Here is a 19,901-nt window from a genome sequence, read left to right as displayed (position 1 = left end):
AATCATGAAATTTCACACTCACATCTAGATTTCCCCTCTATCTTAAGAAATGGAAATATGGCGACTCAGGTCCTGATTTCCAAATAAACCTGTCTAGCGTACCCAGTGTTTTTGTTGCTGTTGTTGTTGTTAATTTTTTTGTTTTTGTTTTTTCAGCTGGTATAATCTCACATCTAAATGTCCCACATTTTTAGAGTTTGCCTGTCTTTGCTGAGTTTTCCTGTGGTCTCACCTGCAGTGAGCATATTATTTACATCTCTGAGCACAGTGTTCAAACAGCTGCTTTAAAAATCCCTCTTTGCTTGTCCTAACATTGGTCTTCCCTGATTTTCTCTCCTGAAATGGAATCCCATTTCCTGGTTCATCATGGGTCCAGTTGTTTTAAACTCCCTCCTGGACCTTATGAAGGTTATGTTGTGGAGACACTCGTACTTCTATTATATTCCTCAGAGAAGATTTGTCCATGTGTTTGTTTTTAATGTACCAGACAACATCGTTGAGCTTACATTAAAAACCCTTGGGTGCAGCTTGAATCTCAGTTCCGTATAATTTCTTAGTGAACCTTTTCTAGTGTGCTTCATATAAGTGTGCTCTAGAGGTCATTTACAGACTTGGACACAGCTTACACATCACATTCATTCTCTCCCTTCCTGGCTTTGTCCTTTCTCCAGCCCTCTCTCAGCCTCCATCAGTATGGGTTGTCCCATAGTCTATCCCCTGACTCTTCAAACCAGATCTGTTTTCTATCAGAATTTTGACAGCCCCTCGAGGAGCTACTAATGCCAAACAGCCAACTTAGCCACGTCGTCTCTTTTTTCAAGTGTGTGATATCTGCTTGGGTTATCTCTCTCAGGGTGTCTGGTAGTTTTTTTCTTTGTTTTGCATTTTTTCCAGAGTTTATAGGTGTTATTCATGGAAAGACCAAGTCAAGTAGGAGATCATCAATCATATAGAAGCAGAACAATTAATTCCCAATCAGTTCCTTTCTTCAGTATATCTTTAGAAGACTAATATGCACACTTCTTTTTCCTTCTGAGCCATTCTGGCTCTCTCGAGTATTAGGCAGCAGCAATAATGATATAACCATTTCAAACTTTTAACAACAACAGAAGTACAGCATTCATCTCATCGATGGCTGTGGATCTTCAGTGATGAGCTATCAGCTCGTTAGCCTCTGGCACTAGTCTAAAACCAGAAACACTGACATTTCAAATCTGTATCAGGCTGTTTGCTCCTTAAGAAAGGAGAATTGGAGAAACTGTTAAAATGTTGTATATTCATCTCTGTATTTTAAAAAAGAGGATAACTTTCTAATAAGAACATATATGAGTATCTCCTCATGTCTGTGTGTTCCAAAATATCAGAGAACTAAAAATATAGTATCACTTGAAATTATTATGTTGAAGACTTGGCAAATGTAGCAGATATCATTGCCATTACTATATGCCATCACTGATCCTTGAGACAAGTTTTGGGGTTAACATGTTGTGTTAGTTACCTATTTTTAAATTTTTTTTTAAGTTTTATTTATTTATTTGACAGAGAAAGAGAGATCATAAGCAGGCAGGGAGGCAGGCAGAGAGAGCGGGGGGCGGGATGCAGGCTTCCCGCTGAGCAGGGAGCCCGATGCGGGGCTCAATCCCAGGACCCTGAGATCATGACCTGAGCCGAAGGCAGAGACTTTACCCACTGAGCCACCCAGAAGCCCCGTTAGTTACCTATTATTACCACAGAACAAGCCATCACAACTTTAGTGTCTTAAAACAAAACACATTGATTTTCGCAGTTTCTGTGCCTTCAGAGCCTAGACTCAGCTTGGCTCTCACAAGGTGGCAATCTGGGTATCGAGCAGATTAGTTCTCCTACAGAGAACTCAACTAAGGAAGAATTTCCTTCCAGTTAAACTCAGACTGCTGTCAGCATTCATTTCTTTATGGTTTTAAGACAGAAGGTGTTGGCTTCTCGCTGACTGTTGGCCAGAAGCTGCTCCCAGCTCTGACAGGCCACACTGAGTTCCTTGGCTGTATATCCCCTGAGTTCTGCAAGGAGGGTACCCAGATCCAGTCTGTTTGCAAGATGGAGTTATCCATGACACAGTGCACCCACAAGACAGTTCATCACCTATGCTATATCCTGTTGGTTAGAAGCAAGTCACAGCCCCTGCCACACTCAAGGGGAGGTTTTACATGAAGCCATGAGATGCCTCTCAGGATGTGGGGATGGACAGGGGCTCCCTCAGGAATCTGTTACACACACTCTTACCTTCAACATTATTGTCATCATTTGTGAATGTTATATAAACAGATACTTTGAATAGTATTTTTTAACAAACTTACACTAAAGAGAGGGGATGAAGTTCTATTCTAGTCTTAATACAGGGTAAATTAAACATGATCACTTGAACTATTAGCATCTTTGTTACCCTACTTGTATTTCCTTTATGATGTGGAAGAACATTTATATTACATGTGGAATAGAGAAAAATCAGGCATTTGTACTAACCAAAATCATAAAATTTTAATTACTAATGTTGCAAACTCATCACTAAAACAAAGCACACTTTTATTTAACCCATGAGCAAAATCAGAATAGTTAAAACTGAGCTTTCTTTTCTTTTTCTTCTTCTTTTTTCTTGTTTTTTCCTTCTCTTTACTTTTGCCATCATTTTCATTGAATTTTGTCTAAAATAAGGAACGAGTCTAGGGATGAATAGCAGCTGAGCTGATTGACTACATTTAAAGCAAAATCATTTATGATGGTTTCTAAAATGTTCCAGATCTTTCCCTCTCTGGAGCTATGCCAGGAGTGCACTTTTTTTTGGGGGGGGGCGGTTGGAAGAATGACCTGCTCTGGATAATGACCTATGAGCTCACAGAACCAAGTACAAATCACCATCGCCTTCCTCCTCCCCTTGCCCTCCTCTCCTCCTCCCCTGACACCGATGTTGAAAAAAGGATATTATATAGAAACCACAAATTGTGATGTTTGAACTTTTGATGATAAAATAAATGGTGGTAACAGGGAAATTTTCCAGATACCTGAACTTTGATTTAGAAGTACCCCAGGGTTATTCAAGAGTAACCCTAAAAATATAAGAAAAACTGTCTTGAGAAACAAGTTTTGTGGTAATTATCAAAATTACTGGTGAAAAACCCATTGATCAGCATGCAGAGTTTTTAAAAATGACGAGAGTATCAGGGCACCTGGATGAGTCAGTCAGTTAAGCAGCTGACTCTTGGTTTCAGTTCAGGTTATGATCTCTACGTCCTGGGATAGAGCTGTAGTTGCTTCTGTGCTCCAGGGGAGTTGGCTGGAGAGTCTCTGCCTCTGCCCCTCCCCCATTCTTTCTCTCTCACTCAGAAAAATAAATTCACCTTTAAAAAATGATGAGAGTAAAAAAAAAAATGATGAGATAGTAAATATGAAGCTTATAGGCAATATTTTCAGATGATAAACATGCTCTCTGTAAATTTCAAAGAACTAAGTTGCAACATTGCATTCTCTAATTCATCTTATATTCAAAGGAGTTGATTCTTTTTCTTTCCCAATTTGCAGACGTCCAATGACACCTTCGAAATTCCCCTCATGTTGTCTGGAAACGTGGTGTTAAGGAAGAGACTCAACTATGAAGATAAGACCCGGTATTTTGTCATCATCCAAGCTAATGTGAGTATTCAGTCTCCCTAGCTTCCCTCTGGGGAACTTATGAAGCAAAGAACTCACCCCAGAATGTACAAGTGCTCTCAGAGTGCTTGGTGTAAATTATGGCCTCAACAGGGTAGGCTGCCCACAGCATAATGTGTATGTTATATTCTTCAAGATAGGGAATGGGATGGAAGGGGGCAGGAGGATGGTTTCTACTCACTGTTTCCTTTCCTTTGAATCACTCACACCTACTCTTCAATACTTTGCCTTCAGCTCACACCGAAGTATTTTCTCAAAGTGTGATGCATGGAGCATCAGCAGCAGAATCACCTTGGGAGGTTTTTTGTTTTTTTTTTTTAATTTTATTTTTTATAAACGTATAATATATTTTTATCCCCAGGGGTACAGATCTGTGAATCGCCAGGTTTATACACTTCACAGCACTCACCATAGCACATACCCTCCCCAATGTCCATAACCCCACCCCCCCTCTCCCAACCTCCCTCCCCCCATCAACCCTCAGTTTGTTTTGTGAGATTAAGAGTCACTTATGGTTTGTCTCCCTCACCTTGGAAGGTTTTTAAACAGGCAGATTCCTGGACCCAACCTCAGACCCTCTGAATAAAATTTTTAAAGGGTAGAAGTGGAATGTCTGCATGTTTATTAACTCCCCAGGGGATTCCAGAGTGCACCAAAGGAAGAGATAAATGGATCAGCAATCTTTTCCCCCATGGCTTCCATTTCTTGAATAGTTGGTCACTATTGGTGTCAGCTTCTAGGACCATAACCAGGAATGTATGCACTGCAAAAATGGAACATCAGAAAAATAGTTGCTTACATAACATGGACTTTTATTATGGTTTTAACAAAATCCCTAGTTCATGTAGATCAAGTGCTGGTTTGACAGCTGACATATATCACAAAGGACTCGGGTTACTTCTCCCCTTATGTTGTACCCTTTCTGAAGTCTGGTTATTTTTCCAATGCGATATTTATCAGGTGCTAGTGAATATCGCAGCCATAAGCATCATAACTTCATTTCAAGTCTGAGGGTAAGCAGGGGGAGAAGGGGCAAATCTAGGACTCTTCTTCTTCCTTGTCCATGAGGAAACTTGTCCCAAGTCCTCTTCCCTTCTAGCCTGGGATGCCAGGAGGCAGAATAGAGAGATTGAAGGAGACTGTAGGTAGCAAAGGGGAGCGGGGTAATCACTTCTGGATTACACCAAGTCCTGGGCATCTCCTGGAGCTGGACAGGGCTGATAACCCAGGGGGACTGGGCTGGGAGAAGAAGGAGGAGGAGGTGAAGGAGAAAGAAGTTGAGGGAGGGGAGGAGCAGGAGAAGGGGAATAAGAGTTTGTTAACAAGAAGAACAGAATGAGGCTAGTTTTTCAGCAAACAACTGATACTGGCTGGCTACAGATGGCTTTTGATATTGACAGAAGTCCATAGTAAGTGAAAGGATCACATTCTGAAAAGGTTATTAGACTCCGAAGCCAGCCTGTGCTTTTAAGGATGCCTAGGCATTGTCATCCTACTCACATAGCAGAACAGAAAGACAGCAGAGAGGGCCAAAAGGAAACATACCCCATCAGCTCTTCTGAACAAGTTTACATGCAACAAGGCATCACTCAGTGGATGGCCATTTTTGCCCTAAAGATATTTTGCCAGTAAGGGGGGGGTGGATTTTGTATGTGTATATTCATATTTAAATATATAATTTATATCTATATATTTATATTAATATTGTTTTATATATTCATAAAACATAAATACATTTACACATATAAAATATATTTATTTTCTATAACATATATAATATCTATAATTCATCTGTTATATATAGTAGGTAGGTAGTAGATATAGATACATAGAATTTTTGAAGCCAAATTTCTGGATTTACATTCAAAATTCTCCAGTTGGTTGTTTTTCGATTCATTGTCTTGGTGTCCAGGGGTAGAGGCTAAAGCAGAAACGGCAGATATAAGAAAAAGTAGAATCAACTGGCCTTTCAGTAGAATCAGTAGGTATGAGTTCCTCAAAACCCTGAAATATTTCTTTTTAAATATTATTTCCATGCAAGTGAAAATGAGAAGAAAAAATATAGTTCCCCTTGCCTGACTCAGAATCTCTAATAAAAATGTAATAAAAAGTAAGATTGCTCTAGAATGTATTTGAAAATTTGTTTTTATTGTGCTATATAAAATGAGGTATTTTGGGGCACCTGGGTGGCTCAGTGGGTTAAGCCACTGCCTTCGGCTCAGGTCATGATCCCAGGTCCTGGGTTCGAGCCCCACATCGGGCTTTCTGCTCAGCAGGGAGCCTGCTTCCTCCTCTCTCTGCCTGCCTCTCTGCCTACTTGTGATTTCTCTCTGTCAAATAAATAAATAAAATCTTTAAAAAAAATAAAATGAGGTATATATATTTTTTAAGAAACACAAGCTAAACATCTGAGTTGCTATTTAATTTAAAATATTTATAAAGACATCTGGAATAATTTGCATGAAATTTGCTAGACTGCCCATAAGTGCAGGAGGGAGTGTTAATTTTTTAGCATTTCAGGGGTAAAATTATGAGATAGATGGTTATGCGTGACTCATCAAAAGGAAAGAATGGAATTGGGAAGAAATTAAAGAAAAGGTTAATTTATCTGTAACAATTTTTACCACAAACATAAATCATAGAGTATAGAATATGAATGTTAAATATAAGAGATTAGAAGCTTTTTGGTGTTTTTAAAAACTTTCAGAGCTATACCCTTTTAATGGTTTTAGGATATACCAAAATTAGGATGCATAATAATTTATCCAACTATACTACCTGTTTTTTGTTTGTTTTGTATTTTGGCTTGGGAAGATACCCACTCTCATGACTCTTGTGAGAGGCAGTGAGTACAATATTGTGGCAAAAGCATGAATTCTAGAACCACGCTGCCTGGATTTAAATTCCAGTGCTGCCATTGACTAGCTTTGTGACTTTGGGCATGTGCTACTTATGTGTGGCACTTTAGTGTTTGAAAATGGATAAATGAGGGGCACCTGTGTGGCTCAGTGTCAAGCATCTAACTCTTGATTTTGGCTCAGGTCATGATCTCAGGGTTGTGAGAATGAGCCCCGTGTCAGAGGCTGTGCTTAGCAGGGAGTCTGCTTGAGATTCTCTCTCTCTCCTTCTGCCCCTTGCCTTGCACATACACACACACACACACACACACACACACACACTTTCTCTCTCTCTCAAATAAATAAATAAATATTTAAAAATTGATAATTTAATAATGGAATTTTTATGAGAAAATATGCATATGTATGCATGTATAGGTAGGGTTTTTAATCTTACTAAATAATGCCATATTATTTTCTAAAGTATTACAACACATCACTCCGTCACAAATGGGAAAGAATTCCTCATTGTCTCTACACTTAGACACATAATTTACTTAAAACTGGGGATTGGAACTGAAAAGCTGAATCATCCTTGCTTGAGAACCACTTGTGGGTCTTCCTCCCAGCTCTGAATTCAGGGACCTTACCTTTGTGTCCTTGGTATTAGAGCCTAGAGGATGGAAAGTGACAAGTACTACAAATCAGAGCTTCTTCTCTCAGAGAGATGGTTACTAAATTTGGGCTGCTTCATATATGCCAACATCTATGTCAGGGAGCAAGAATCCTGTCCTCTCAGAGGTCCTTCTAGCTGGACTAAGGACCAAATTGACATGAGACAGATTCACAGGAGAAAATAAAATGTAATAGGTATACCCTATGGGGAATCCACGTAAACATGGGAATTCCAAAGACAGGCTGGATGAGGACTCTGTGTTATCCTGAAGTAGAGAGAAGGGTGTGGAGGTCTGGGACTTCAGAGGAAAGGGGTGTACTTCACATGGTCATAAGTAAAGCATATGTCTGATAATGAGATGTTTGCCCTACCATACAGATGGGTCACTCGGATAAAATTTATCTCCATTAATAACCTTTATTTTGGGAAAGACCCCAATTTAAATTCTTCTGTGTGGTTAAGAGAAGACAAAATTTATCTTGAGCCTGTAGTCTCAGGTGCCTTCAGCTCAAAATATGCCAAAGTTGTACGTTTGGTGGGGGGGTTGTCCTGAACCCCTTCATCTCTATAATTTATACTTCTATATTTACATAGAATCATAAAATCCATAGATCATTACATGTTTTTAATTACATTTTTATGTTCTTTGGGGTTTTTGGTTGTTATTTTGTCAGTGGTGTGTAAATCGATGTGCAGTGTAGATCATGTACATTTAAAACCTACATTATTCTCTTGGAGTCATAAAGAAAGTTGAATTATGAGCGATCAATTTTTATTTTAAAGTAGATTGTATCTAAGAAGGTACAGGTTTGATGATAAATTACTGGAATTACTCAATTTGGATCTGGTTTTGCTTATGGTACAAAGATTTGATTGACGTGCAAAGGAAACTATTCAAATTTCACATAATTAGGAAGTTTCTTTTTATCCATGTGGACATGTTGTTTCTCTTAAATAAGCTGGGGGAGTTTTGGTCAGCATAAATAAGAAAATTTGTCACTTCTTTTATTGAGAATATTTGCAGTATTATTACCCACAGTTCATTTTAAATATGAATATGAGATGAGGAATGATTAATTCTAGAAAACGGAAGGAAAAGAAATCTAAAAAAGAGAGTTCAGAGATGTACCAAGATCAGTGGGTTTTCTTTCTGTTGAAATTTCCAATATAGCCTATACCACAGACTCCCAAATCACGAAGGAATCAAACTCATCTCTTTATACACATATTATTCAAAACTAGGCCTCTTTTGTATTAACATTATCCTGAGGGAAATACTAAAGATTCTTCTGTACTCAAGAGCTCTTGATTCATTGTCAGAAAGAAAAAGTTTACATTTATTTTAGAATCATGGCCAGAGTAAGTTCTAAGTTAACCTTATCAATAACAGGGCAAATTTAATATTTCTCAAATATCAAATATCCAGAATAGGAACACTAACTGTCTTTCATAATAAGATATTGTAATTCTTAAAAATATTTTTTCTTATCTCTGTCTTTTCTCTTAATACTATGAATATTCAGAACAGTATGTAAACATTATAATTATAAGGGCTTTGATGTAAAAATTTAATCACTTTGTACACTTTTGATATCAACTTGTGTAAACAACTTTTTTTAAAAGATTTTATTTATTTATTTGACAGAGAGATCACAAGTAGGCAGAGAAGCAGGCAGAGAGAAAGGAGGAAGCAGGTTCCCTGCTGAGGAGAGAGCCTGATGCTGGGCTCGATCCCAGGATTCTGGGATCGTGACTTGAGCCGAAGGCAGAGGCTTTAACCCACTGAGCCACCCAGGTGCCCCGTAAACAACTTTTGATATCAAGTTGTATAAACAACTTTTCAAAACCAGCTCCCACTCTGACCTTCCCTCACCTCCACTTCCTACTTATTGTAGAGTAAGTGCTGAACTGCACACCCATTGTTTTTAGCTCTGCCAATGTCTTCAGTGTATTCTGGGAAAGAGGAATGAAATAGGAAGATGATGCTTGCTGGTTAACAAATAGAAAACGTTTCAGTCCTAAACACATGTAAGCATATGGACATGAAAATAGTATGCTGTTCTATCTACTAGTATGCATAAAAATTAAAGAAAATTAGATAAACGTCTCAAGCAAACAAAAAGCACTTCCAAAAAAAAAAAAAAAAAAGCAGCAACTCGCATCTAAAATAGTTTAGACCTACACAATCTTGTTGCTTCTTTTTTTCCCCTCATTTTCATAAAGGAATCTAACACAAAATCAAGTTACTCTAGAACAAGTTTTAAATTTTCAGTTAATGATATTCCATCTACCATTTGTGGGCTGAGACAAGGCAAACACCTCCCTGGTCTTCAGTAACCAAGTCAGGGTCAGAAAACTCAGGGCAACTCTAATTATGCTGCAACTTTTTTTTTTTCCTTTTTCTACTACAAATACCTGATAAGGTAATGAGAGAGCCTTTAATATATGTATCTGAGTCAGTCTAGTAGGTGCTTCTAGCCATTTTTTTAAAAGCTACAAACCACTTGAGTACAGGGTACATAAATGTTGGAAGTCTCTGTTCTGAGGTTCCTGTGGCTCAACAGGAAATCTGTAGATCAGCATGCCTGTTCCCTACTCACTTTACAACCAAAATTCATGTAATTTCATAGCATTTGGTAGAGTTCACATCATTCCTGGCCCCACTCCAAAAAACCAATATTTAACTTAATACGCTTCTCAAATAGAAACCAGGTACTGACTGAATAAAGAAATTAGCATTCAACCGTTTGATCAAAAAGTAGTGGGCAATTAAACTACCTTACAGCAAGAAAGCCTTTTGATTGGGATGAAGGGATTGAAGCCTCACTTATCATCTGACAGAGGTGTTTTATTGTCTTAACATTGTTATAGTTTAAATATTTGCAATTTTATTGAAAAAATTGCTTGGTTAAAGTACAGATTGTGACAATGAATTAGTTATCTCTGAGCTATTTCTAAAAGTAAATATCTTTGAGGTTCTCTATACTTAAAAAGAAATTAGTTCTTCCTTGCAATGTACGGATGAAACTTTTTAGTTATTTAGTAAATCATTCATTCAAAGACAGCAGGTGTCTCTGCTATCCCGGGATACTTTACAGTATGACTCCGAAGAGCTTTACATTGTGTTGCCATCATCTGGGGCCAGAGGATTGAAGGCTTCAAATAAAGATGCTAAAGATTCTAGGATCAAGTCACTGTGGCTTTTCTGTGAAACATTGATAGAGTGTTCCAGCTAGTTCACATCTCATACTTTCCTGACTATTTCTTATGGATCTCTTGATTCTATGTTCAAGATATATGTATGCTTTTAAATTCCTGCATTCCAATTTTGACGCTGGATTTTTTTTTGTATCATCTGCAATTCCTTGCACAGCTGAACTCACAATCATTAAATAGTGACTTGTTTTTAAAGCATCTAATTAAAAGTTCTTTGTAAATTAATGTTTAGTGTTAGAAAATGTGTAAATGGCCTGTGAAAGAATAATGCACATTGAGAAAATACAACTTAAAAAAACTTGGGTAACTTTTAAAAGAGATATATTCTTGCTTGCCAATTACAGCCATAGCTTCTAAATCAGTGAAATATTATTTTATTTTTAAATATTTAAAAATGAAAAAATCTTCATTTCATAAAACAAATAAGAGAAATGAGATGTGAAAATGGAGAAATGGAGGAAGGAATACTTTTTTTTCTTGGAGGGATAGTCTTTAAAATGTTTTGTGTTCTTATGTAGCAATGAGTGGAAATAGAGACATCAGGAGATCACATAAAACATTCATGCAAATAATTTTGTTTTATTTATACTACTTCCAATTTAGAATGTTATTTCTTTTATCTAGAACAGTCTTGAGCAGTACCATTTTACTAGAAAGAGCAAAAGGTTCTTTTCATTTTGGTTTTTATCTGAATTGCCAGGGGCTATGTTTTAGATGAGTTTTTTAGATCAAATCTGGTTCTAAACTGGGAGAAGTACTAAAGTCTTCCATGGGCTTACACATGCTCAATGGGCAGGAGACCTACTTCCATATTTCTCCTCATGTTTTATAACACATGTTAACAAAAAATCGTGGGGAAGCTCCACAAATGTAGTGAGACTGCTGGCATTTTTCAGTGCTACCTGTCTGTTTAGAGAAGTGAAGAGGGAACAGGATGGGTCACCCCAAAATATGCCTCCCTGGCAGAAGGATTGTTTCAGGCTCAAAATGGCAGACAATAGAGGAGCTCTGCAAGCCATGTAGAAACAGTTCCCTGTTACAAGAGCACTTTGTGCTCACACAGGACGTCTCCACCTGCAAGGGTATGCCTCTCCCACCAGGAAGATGAGAATGACTGAATCTGGACAAGATCCCATCAGTGGGGAAGGTCTGAACGTGCATCTGCAAGACAGTGACTCCTGCATTTACTGAACTTTGCCTGAAAGCCTGACTCTCTAGCACCCCTGACATCTTCTTTAGTCTTTAGCAGGAGTTGGTATTTAAGGTGATAGCTTTGGGGGAGTTACTCAGTTTTCCTGGTGTCTGTGTATATACAGTAGGTGCACATATCATTAAACTGCTTTGGTTTTCTTCCTGCTAATCTGTTTTCTACTACATGAGGTCTCAGCCAAGAAGCTAGAAGCTAGAAGGGTGGAGAGAAAATTGTTTTTCTTCCCTGACAGTAGTTTCTCTAGTATTTTGTTTCCAAGTAAAAATTCATATTTTATAGATCAACACTTTGTAAGCAGTATCTTTTCTCAAAATTGTAACTGAAGCCTTGTGATTTGGCTCCTTGGTGAGTCAGAAACTGTACAACCTGAGTGTTCGCACAAAGAAAACTTTATTTGCAGCAAATAAGGAGATCACGGGCAAATGACTTCCAAAACAATGACTCCCCAAGCAAAGGTGGATACATTCCTTTTATTTAGAGTTTGGTGAATAGGGGATGATAGGGGAGATTTGTCATCATATGTAGAGGTAGGCATGAGGTCACACATGCCTCTGAAAGGAAACCAGCCTATAGACACATTGTATATTGTGGAAATGAGGCTCTTCTTCCTCCTTGGATGGAGATTTTAATATTATAATGAGGTAAATGTGGTCATCAGTCATTCTGAAAGTCATGCTGTGGTCCATCTGCACAGGCATGAATCAGGGATTAAGCTCAAACTGGTCAGGGTGGTCTGAGTCAGCTGGAGGTCTTCTCAGGGCAGGTGCTTGAGGGAAGGGTGGTTTCTGGTTTCCATTTGTCCATGTTAAGAGATAAGCTGGAAAGAAGAGCTCAAGGGAAAATGTGGCACAAAGGTTGGCAAGTACAAGCAGGTGGGCACTCAAGGTCAGGTCTTGGAGTCTAGCTGGTGACAATATGAGATAAAAGTCTACGCATTCATTCATTCATGGATATTTTGACTGCTGCCAACTTTTGACCATGGTGAATATGAACATGCTATGAGCATGTATGTAAATATAACTACTTTTTGGAGTTGTACAGCATATAATTTTAAGGAGACAGAAGAAGTAGAATAAGTTTTCAAAATAACTAAATGCTAAGAAAGTAAAGATAGTCTAGATTACATCATAATGAATGACAAACCACCACCACCATTCTCACAGTGCATGTTCTGGACAGAGATAACTAAGGTCTGGTGTTTCTTCCATGTGTCCTCCTGGCGAACTCTCTTAGATAAATATAATCAGTATAAATGAAATGTAATATAATGAAATCACTTCCACTCTTGAACATGGGCTGCACATAGTGGTTTTTTTCCCCAGAGAAATGAAAAGGGAAAAAAAGAGAGAGTAAATTGGCAATGGGAATATCTGATGAACACAATCTCAACCAGGTGATCAAGGTTGAGTCATGTTAATATATACTCTTTCTATAATGTGATGTCATGACTCTGGACTTCTACAGTCTTCGTCCCCAAAATGCATCACCCCAATCTGATCTTGAGAAAAACATCAAATCCCCCACTGAAGAACGCTATAAAAACACACCTGACTAGTACCCCACATTGTCAAGATAATCGAAAACAAGGGAAATTGGAGAAATTTTCAGAACCAAAAGGAGCCTGAGAAGATGTGATGGCTACATACCGGCAGAGTCCCGGATGGGATTCTGGCATGGAGAATGGACCTCAGAAACTAAGGATGTCTCAGAGGTGGGATCATAATTAGTAACAATATATCCTCAAAGCAAAAAGTACACCTGGCCAAGCAAAGTAAAGAATACCTTACAGTTTCTATAAGAGAGACAGGGAATGCAGTCTGAACTCAAGTCTGAAAGAATGACTAGAGCATTGTTAAGACCCCAGTTGGGAGTTCTCATCACAATAATTTTTTTTTCTTTTTCTTTTTTTTCCCCTTGTGTCCGTAAGAGATGATGAATGTTATCTAAACTTATTGTAAAATCCTTTCATGTAGATGAATGTCATTATTACATTGTACACCCTAAACTCATGCCATGCTATATGCCAATTATATCTCAGAAAAACTGGAGAAAACCAATCAAGGGGGAAAAAAAAAACAAATTCATGTTGTCTTGGCAATACAATGTCTCATGGAAAAGAGAGGAAGTTGAACAGGTAATTGCCATAATTCTACAAGGACACTCTTTCTAGAAACTGTAGCTTTATAGTCCCAAAGAATGAAGAAGCAAAATAAAACAATTATCATCCAGAAGCTCAGAGAACTAGGTTATTTCAGTGACACCAGTGCACTCTCTGAAGACCAGAAGCACTGGTCTCAAAATACTTGGTAACAGAAAGGCGTGTGTGAGCCATTAAATATTTCTCTGTCAAAAGTTCAGCAGACCTGGCAGGTTTTCTTCTCTTCCCTTTTTTCTCCCTTCATTTTACTTTTTTGAGGATTTGGGGTTTTTTGTTTGTTTATTGTTGTTTGTTTGTTTTTGGATATAACCCAAATTTATCTAAAGTTTCTTTCTTTAAAAAGAAAAAATATTATTTATGTATTTATTTGAGAGAGAGTGAGCGAGAGAGAGGGAGAAAGAGAAAGCATGAGCTGGGGAGCTGCAGAGGCAGAGGGAGAAGCAGGCTCCCCATTGAGCAGGGAGTCTGATGTGGGACTCGATCCCAGGACCCTGGGATCATGACCTGAGCCAAAGGCAGATGCCTAACCAACTGAGCCACCCAGATGCCCCTAAAATCTGTCTGCCTTGCTTGAAACATCGTCAAAATTCAAAGACAGAGATGGTGGGGGTAGAGGAATCAAAAGCCAACTGTGTTTGCTAATCGGCCTTCTCGAAGGAAATGTGGAATTGTGTTGTACTTCAAGGATGGGAGATAGTCCACAACTTGGAGCAAGCGTCCATGGACCTTAGGCTCCTGTCCTCCCACAGAGACTGGGAGGTGAGCTCTATCTTCTTTTGTGATTTTCTTTCAAAGAGACAGCTCCCAGGTCCTTATAAAGGAGTGCTGGACTATAAAACTGGCAGAAGTGTGAGCTGCAGAAAGATTGCCATCGGAAAGGGCAGAGAAAGTACGGACAGTTGCAAGTTTTCTAAAGTAAATGCCCTAAGAGAGGTCAAGGCCTATAACTGGAAAGAAACCTATCTACAGTCTACTCAAGCTGAATGGAATGTTGGGTCCATCTCATTGTGTTTTGTGTTTCCTTTCTTTTTTTCCCCTCCCAGGACCGTGCACAAAATCTGAATGAGCGGCGAACCACCACCACCACCCTCACAGTGGACATTCTAGATGGAGATGACTTGGGTCCCATGTTTCTTCCTTGTGTTCTGGTGCCAAACACACATGATTGCCGCCCGCTCACCTACCAAGCTGTGATCCCTGAATTAAGAACTCCGGTAAATGTGCTCACATTCTTTTCCCTTCACTTATGCCTCTTTAACCTCAGTGACATTCTGTTCTAGGAGCTTGAAGACATATTAGGTGAGAAGAGCAAACTTTGCTATATTGGTATTGAAAGATATTTATGTCTAGAACCATTTTCAAAGAAGGCAAAGTTTGGTCACCATGCATTACTGCATTCTTTACAAAGTCCAAAGTGTGTCGTGAAGCAGCCATTCATTGGACACTGATGATTTTGTTTCTCCACCTATAAATCATAACCGAGTTCAGTTGCCAATCTGTTGTAGGAAACTTCAAGAAATAGCTTCAACATTCCCTTAAATTCACCAAATAAACACACAGTCCTAAGTCAGAAGACACACAGGCCAACAGGGTACTTGGTCAGCCTCTTAGCATCCTACGATTTTAGTGGAGGTTGCATTTGGCTGTTTGGAGGTGGAAGCTAATGGATCCCTAATGCAGATATCTATCCCTTAAAGATGTACTTTAAAGAAGCAGAAAAGTAAGGCATGAATATGTATCTTGTACACTTGATTTTGCCTCTGTCTTGTTTTGGTTTTGGCCTCTTTTTTAAAATTCTAATAGAGCTCTAAGTTGCTGTCAGCCTGGAATTCACACCTCAGACCTGGCTGGGTAATAAATATTTATACCTAAGAATAAAAATTACGAGGCAAATATACTAAACTATCAATATCTCCTTTAAAAGTAAAATAATAATAATAGTAATTCTTATTATTATTACTAAATTATTATTATTATTATTATTATTATTCTCTTTTAGAGAAGCCAAATTCATAGGGGGTGAATGTGTTTGTGGTACCCCTAGAAAGCCTTCAGTTTTCTGGATTAGTAATGTGGCTTATGGTGTCAGAATTTGTTGGAAAGTTTTGATTTTTTTTTTTCTCAAACATCTAAGAACTGTGGTTTGGGGTATCCTCTCTGTATATGAGAAGTTTCAAGTATAAAAAAAAAAATTCCTTCTCCTAAGTGTAACCAACATAGCATCGTATGCACTGCTAAGGGTTCTTCTTACCCAGTGTTGCATGTCTGAGCCTTACTTTTGAGATTTGATAAATCTTAAATGGCCAAGATTCACTGGTCTGTCTTCCAGCATAAATAACAACTGGTGTAGTTGGCTTATGTGAAGAAAAAAAGCTGGAGGAAAAAAAAAAGAATAAATGTTACATTTAATGAAGAAAAATATAATCAAATTTTCAGCTCCATGGAGTGATTTTGAAGTCAAAAAAAGCTAATGGGTGTGGACAAATAATTGTGGATGACCTAAAGTTATATGTCAGCATAGGATTTTGTGGAATATACCAGTAAGAAGACTATTAATGATAGTGAACATTAATTTTTTTCTTTGAAAGGCATAATTGAAATTATGAGTAAAACTTATTTTAAGTATTCATTTTGAGTTAATTTATGTAGCTGTCATACCCGTGAGGTTCCAAGAAGAGGGACATGGTGACACAGTGACTGGAGTCGGTGGTTCAGTGAGATAAATCCAACAGTACTTGATAGCCTGAGGGAAGAGGCATGGGTCACTGCCTAACAAGCAGAGGGTATTAACTTTGTAAAATACCCCCGAGCATCCATCTCTCTCTTCCAGATGGCTGACTGAGCATCTCTCTCATTCCCATGCAGTGCACCATAGAGATGAGTCCATGCTCCATATTTGGGGGAATAAAAATAGATGATACTGGTGACTAATGGTTATATCGTTTGTTCCGTGTGTCATGAACTGGCCTAAACTGTACAGGGATATTAACTGCAATCCTGGTGGGTCACTCTTAAGGTCACTTGTGGGACGACATCTCTGAGATGTCTGAGAGTTTATGTAACTTTTTTTTTTGCAGTCTTTTTAAAAAATTTATTTAATTTTACTTTTTTTCAGTGTTCCAAAATTCATTGTTTATGCACCACTCCCAGTGTTCCAACTAAAAAGTAAAAAACTGTTCTCTTTTAAAATCATGTCTCTTGAATTAAATGCTATGCTATAAAATCCAGAATGATCAGACTGTATGCTCCAGCATCCCTTTTACCAGGTTGACCCTTTCTTTAACATTCTGTGAAGTGGAGAATTTTAATTTTATGTATTTAAGTAATGATGGCCAATATTTATTTGATAAGGGGTATATTTTTATTGTCACGTAGAAAAAGCTAAAATATTTACTTGCAAAACTCGGCACCTGTTCTTATTATTAACCACTGCATAAAACAATCACCGAAACTCAGTGGCTTCCAATGACAGGTTTTTTTAAGATTTTTATTTATTTACTTGACAGAGAGTTATATAGAGAGAGATCACAAGTAGGCAGAGAGGCAGGCAGAGGGAGAGGGAGAAGCAGGCTCTCGGCTGAGCAGGGAACCTGATGCGGGACTCGATTCTAGGACCCTGGGATCGTGACCTGAGCCAAAGGCAGCCACTTAACTTACTGAGCCACCCAGGCACCCTGCAATGATAGTTTTTAAAATTTGCTCATAAAATCTGCAGTTTGGGCAGGCTTGAGGGACTGTCTTATCTCAGCCCTACATAGCATCAGCTGAGGATCATTACCTGTGGCCTGGGTACCAGTATTAGAACGGTTCACTTAGCATTCTGACTGTTGGCGGGAGCCTATCCAGGGCTATGAGCTGGAGCTTCATTCTCACTCCTCACGGGTCTCCCTTGGGCTGTTGGGGCTTCTCACACGGAGGCACTGAGTTCAAGAATGAGCTTCCCAAGGGAATGAGGCAGGAATTAGCCTTGCAGTCTACAGTGTCCCTTCTGTTGTAGTTAAACCTCAGCCAGATTCAAAGACTAACAGTAGGTACCATCTCCTGATGGGAGGAATGTAGAAGTCACATTGTAAGAACATCTGGGGATGGAACTCTTACTGTGGCAATTGTTGGAAAATGAAATCTCTCATGGGGTGGGCATCAAGTTTCCTGGCTCTTTTCTGCATATGCTGCTTTGGAGCCCCCTGATTCATGAGGGTTCAGAACTACAACAAGTTTTTGAGTTTCACATTCAAATTGCTGTGTTTATGTCTGTCCTTTACATTAAAAAAAAATCCTTTCTTAAAAGTTTCCTTTACATATTTTTGCTAAAATTTCTAGAAATTTCAATAAATAAAATCTTGCTATTCAGAGTGAAAGAACTAACCATTTCTGTCAGCTAAACAAGACATTATGACTGTAATTACATACTTGCTGATCCTTTTCTGAACTAATTCTTCAATTTTTGAAAGCTTTGACACCTGCTCACCTTCTGTGTTGATGTGAAATTTTCCACCAATTACCTCAGTGGTATTCTTGACTTGAAAAACCATTCTTAGTTCCACCACAATGCATACAGAATTTATCAGCTCAGAAAAACTTGAAAAGGAAATCTGCTACATTGTTTAACTCATGAACCAAAATATAATAAAAATAAAAATTGACTATCTATTGAAGTACAAATAATTGTGTGTTTATAGAGAAACTTACTTAGTATATGTTTTGTATGTTTTTCTACAACAGAAAATGGTCTTCAGCAAAAATTCATGTCTTCACTGAGATTAATATTATATTGAATATGTAAATACATAGATCTGATATCTCTGGGGTACTAAAGCAATTTGTAGTTCTGTGCTAATTATTATTCATTTATTAATTTGATAACTACATCCTGACCCCTGATGTACATTCAACTCTGTGTTAATTGAGGACGTAAATAGGATGAGATTCTTTTCCAATATTGCATAAATTTATTCTCACTTTCTGACTGTGAACTTATTATTATGCCTCTCTGGTTGAAGTTTCCTGATATTATGGAAAATGCTGATAGGTTCTGGAGAGTTCAGAACCCATAGTTCTATTTTCTCCGTTTCCTCTTGAAGCTCAAAGACACAAAAAAATGCTCACATTTTCTTTTCATTCATGATTGAACAGTCAATCTTGTTTGGTTGGTTGGTTGGTATTTTTCTGAGTGATTTGTCTCTTGAGAGAAACACTGTAGTATTAGTATGATAATATTGACATTTTATCTGTCAATATCTGTTACCTAAATATACCTCCCTTAACTTAGTGCTTGCCAGAAAGGTCATCTAGGCACTGGGATCCATGCTCCAATGAGCTCTTCCCATCCCTGTTGATTTGGGTCCCAGGACTGTCTACCCACATGCACCTGTATATAATTGTCTCAAAGAACTCTGGTTTTCATATAACTGTCAAAGACAGCTTCCCTGTTGTATTTATGGTTCTCTCCCCTTCCTGGGAATCTTTCCCAGTTATTATGGAAGTGGCACTGATCTGCAGTGATGTACAACTTTGATAATTTCTTCTTAACTCATGCTCATTGAGCAATCCAGGAATGTGTTCCTGTCCTCTTTTATGAAACTACTGGTTCTTCTTCTCCCCTCCATGGCCCTGGGTTTCTCCTCCTACATCTTTGATGGCTTGTTTTTTTTTTTCCCCTAGTTAAATATCTCTGCTTGAATTTTTACTTACATATTTCTTTAATCAATTTTTTGCTTATTCTTAAATATTGATGATTTTCCAGACTTCTGTTCTTTTAAAATTTCTTTACACTATAATTTTCACTAAGATTCATCAAACCATCAATACCAAGGGATTCTAGTTTTCTTCAAATAGGAATGATCTGTGTGTTGTGGAAGTGTTTTCTCACTTGGAATCTTTCCTGACCTCCAACCTTGCATTTCTCACTTTTTTAGATGTTTTTGCATGTGTTTTCTGCAGATGCCTCATTATTCTTTCTAATGTGTTCATCCATCTCTTGTCCACTTCCTGTTACCCTAGAGGTCAATGTGGATTAGGACCTTGACTTCACTGACCCCTACCCCAAACTCAATCAGTTTCCACAGATCCCTTCTGCACTGTCTGTGAGATGTTAGTCACATATGTGTGATACCCAGTTCC

At 38.2% G+C, this 19,901-nt stretch overlaps 1 protein-coding gene across 1 annotated transcript in view; it reads left to right on the top strand.

Annotated features, from left to right (window-relative positions):
* The window catches only part of PCDH15 (protocadherin related 15), a 1,821,443-nt gene that overhangs the window by 1,291,151 nt on the left and 510,391 nt on the right, over positions 1 to 19,901 (top strand). Inside the window, exons 9-10 of the mRNA XM_047702331.1 lie at positions 3,556 to 3,666; positions 14,825 to 14,995. Coding sequence (XP_047558287.1) covers positions 3,556 to 3,666; positions 14,825 to 14,995 — 282 coding nt within the window. The remainder of the gene's footprint in view (positions 1 to 3,555; positions 3,667 to 14,824; positions 14,996 to 19,901) is intronic.

This window comes from Lutra lutra, chromosome 14 (assembly GCF_902655055.1).
Source record: "Lutra lutra chromosome 14, mLutLut1.2, whole genome shotgun sequence".
Taxonomy (NCBI): Eukaryota; Metazoa; Chordata; class Mammalia; order Carnivora; family Mustelidae; genus Lutra; species Lutra lutra.
Note: the sequence above shows the minus strand (reverse complement) of the source record. Positions and strands in the feature narration are given on the sequence as shown.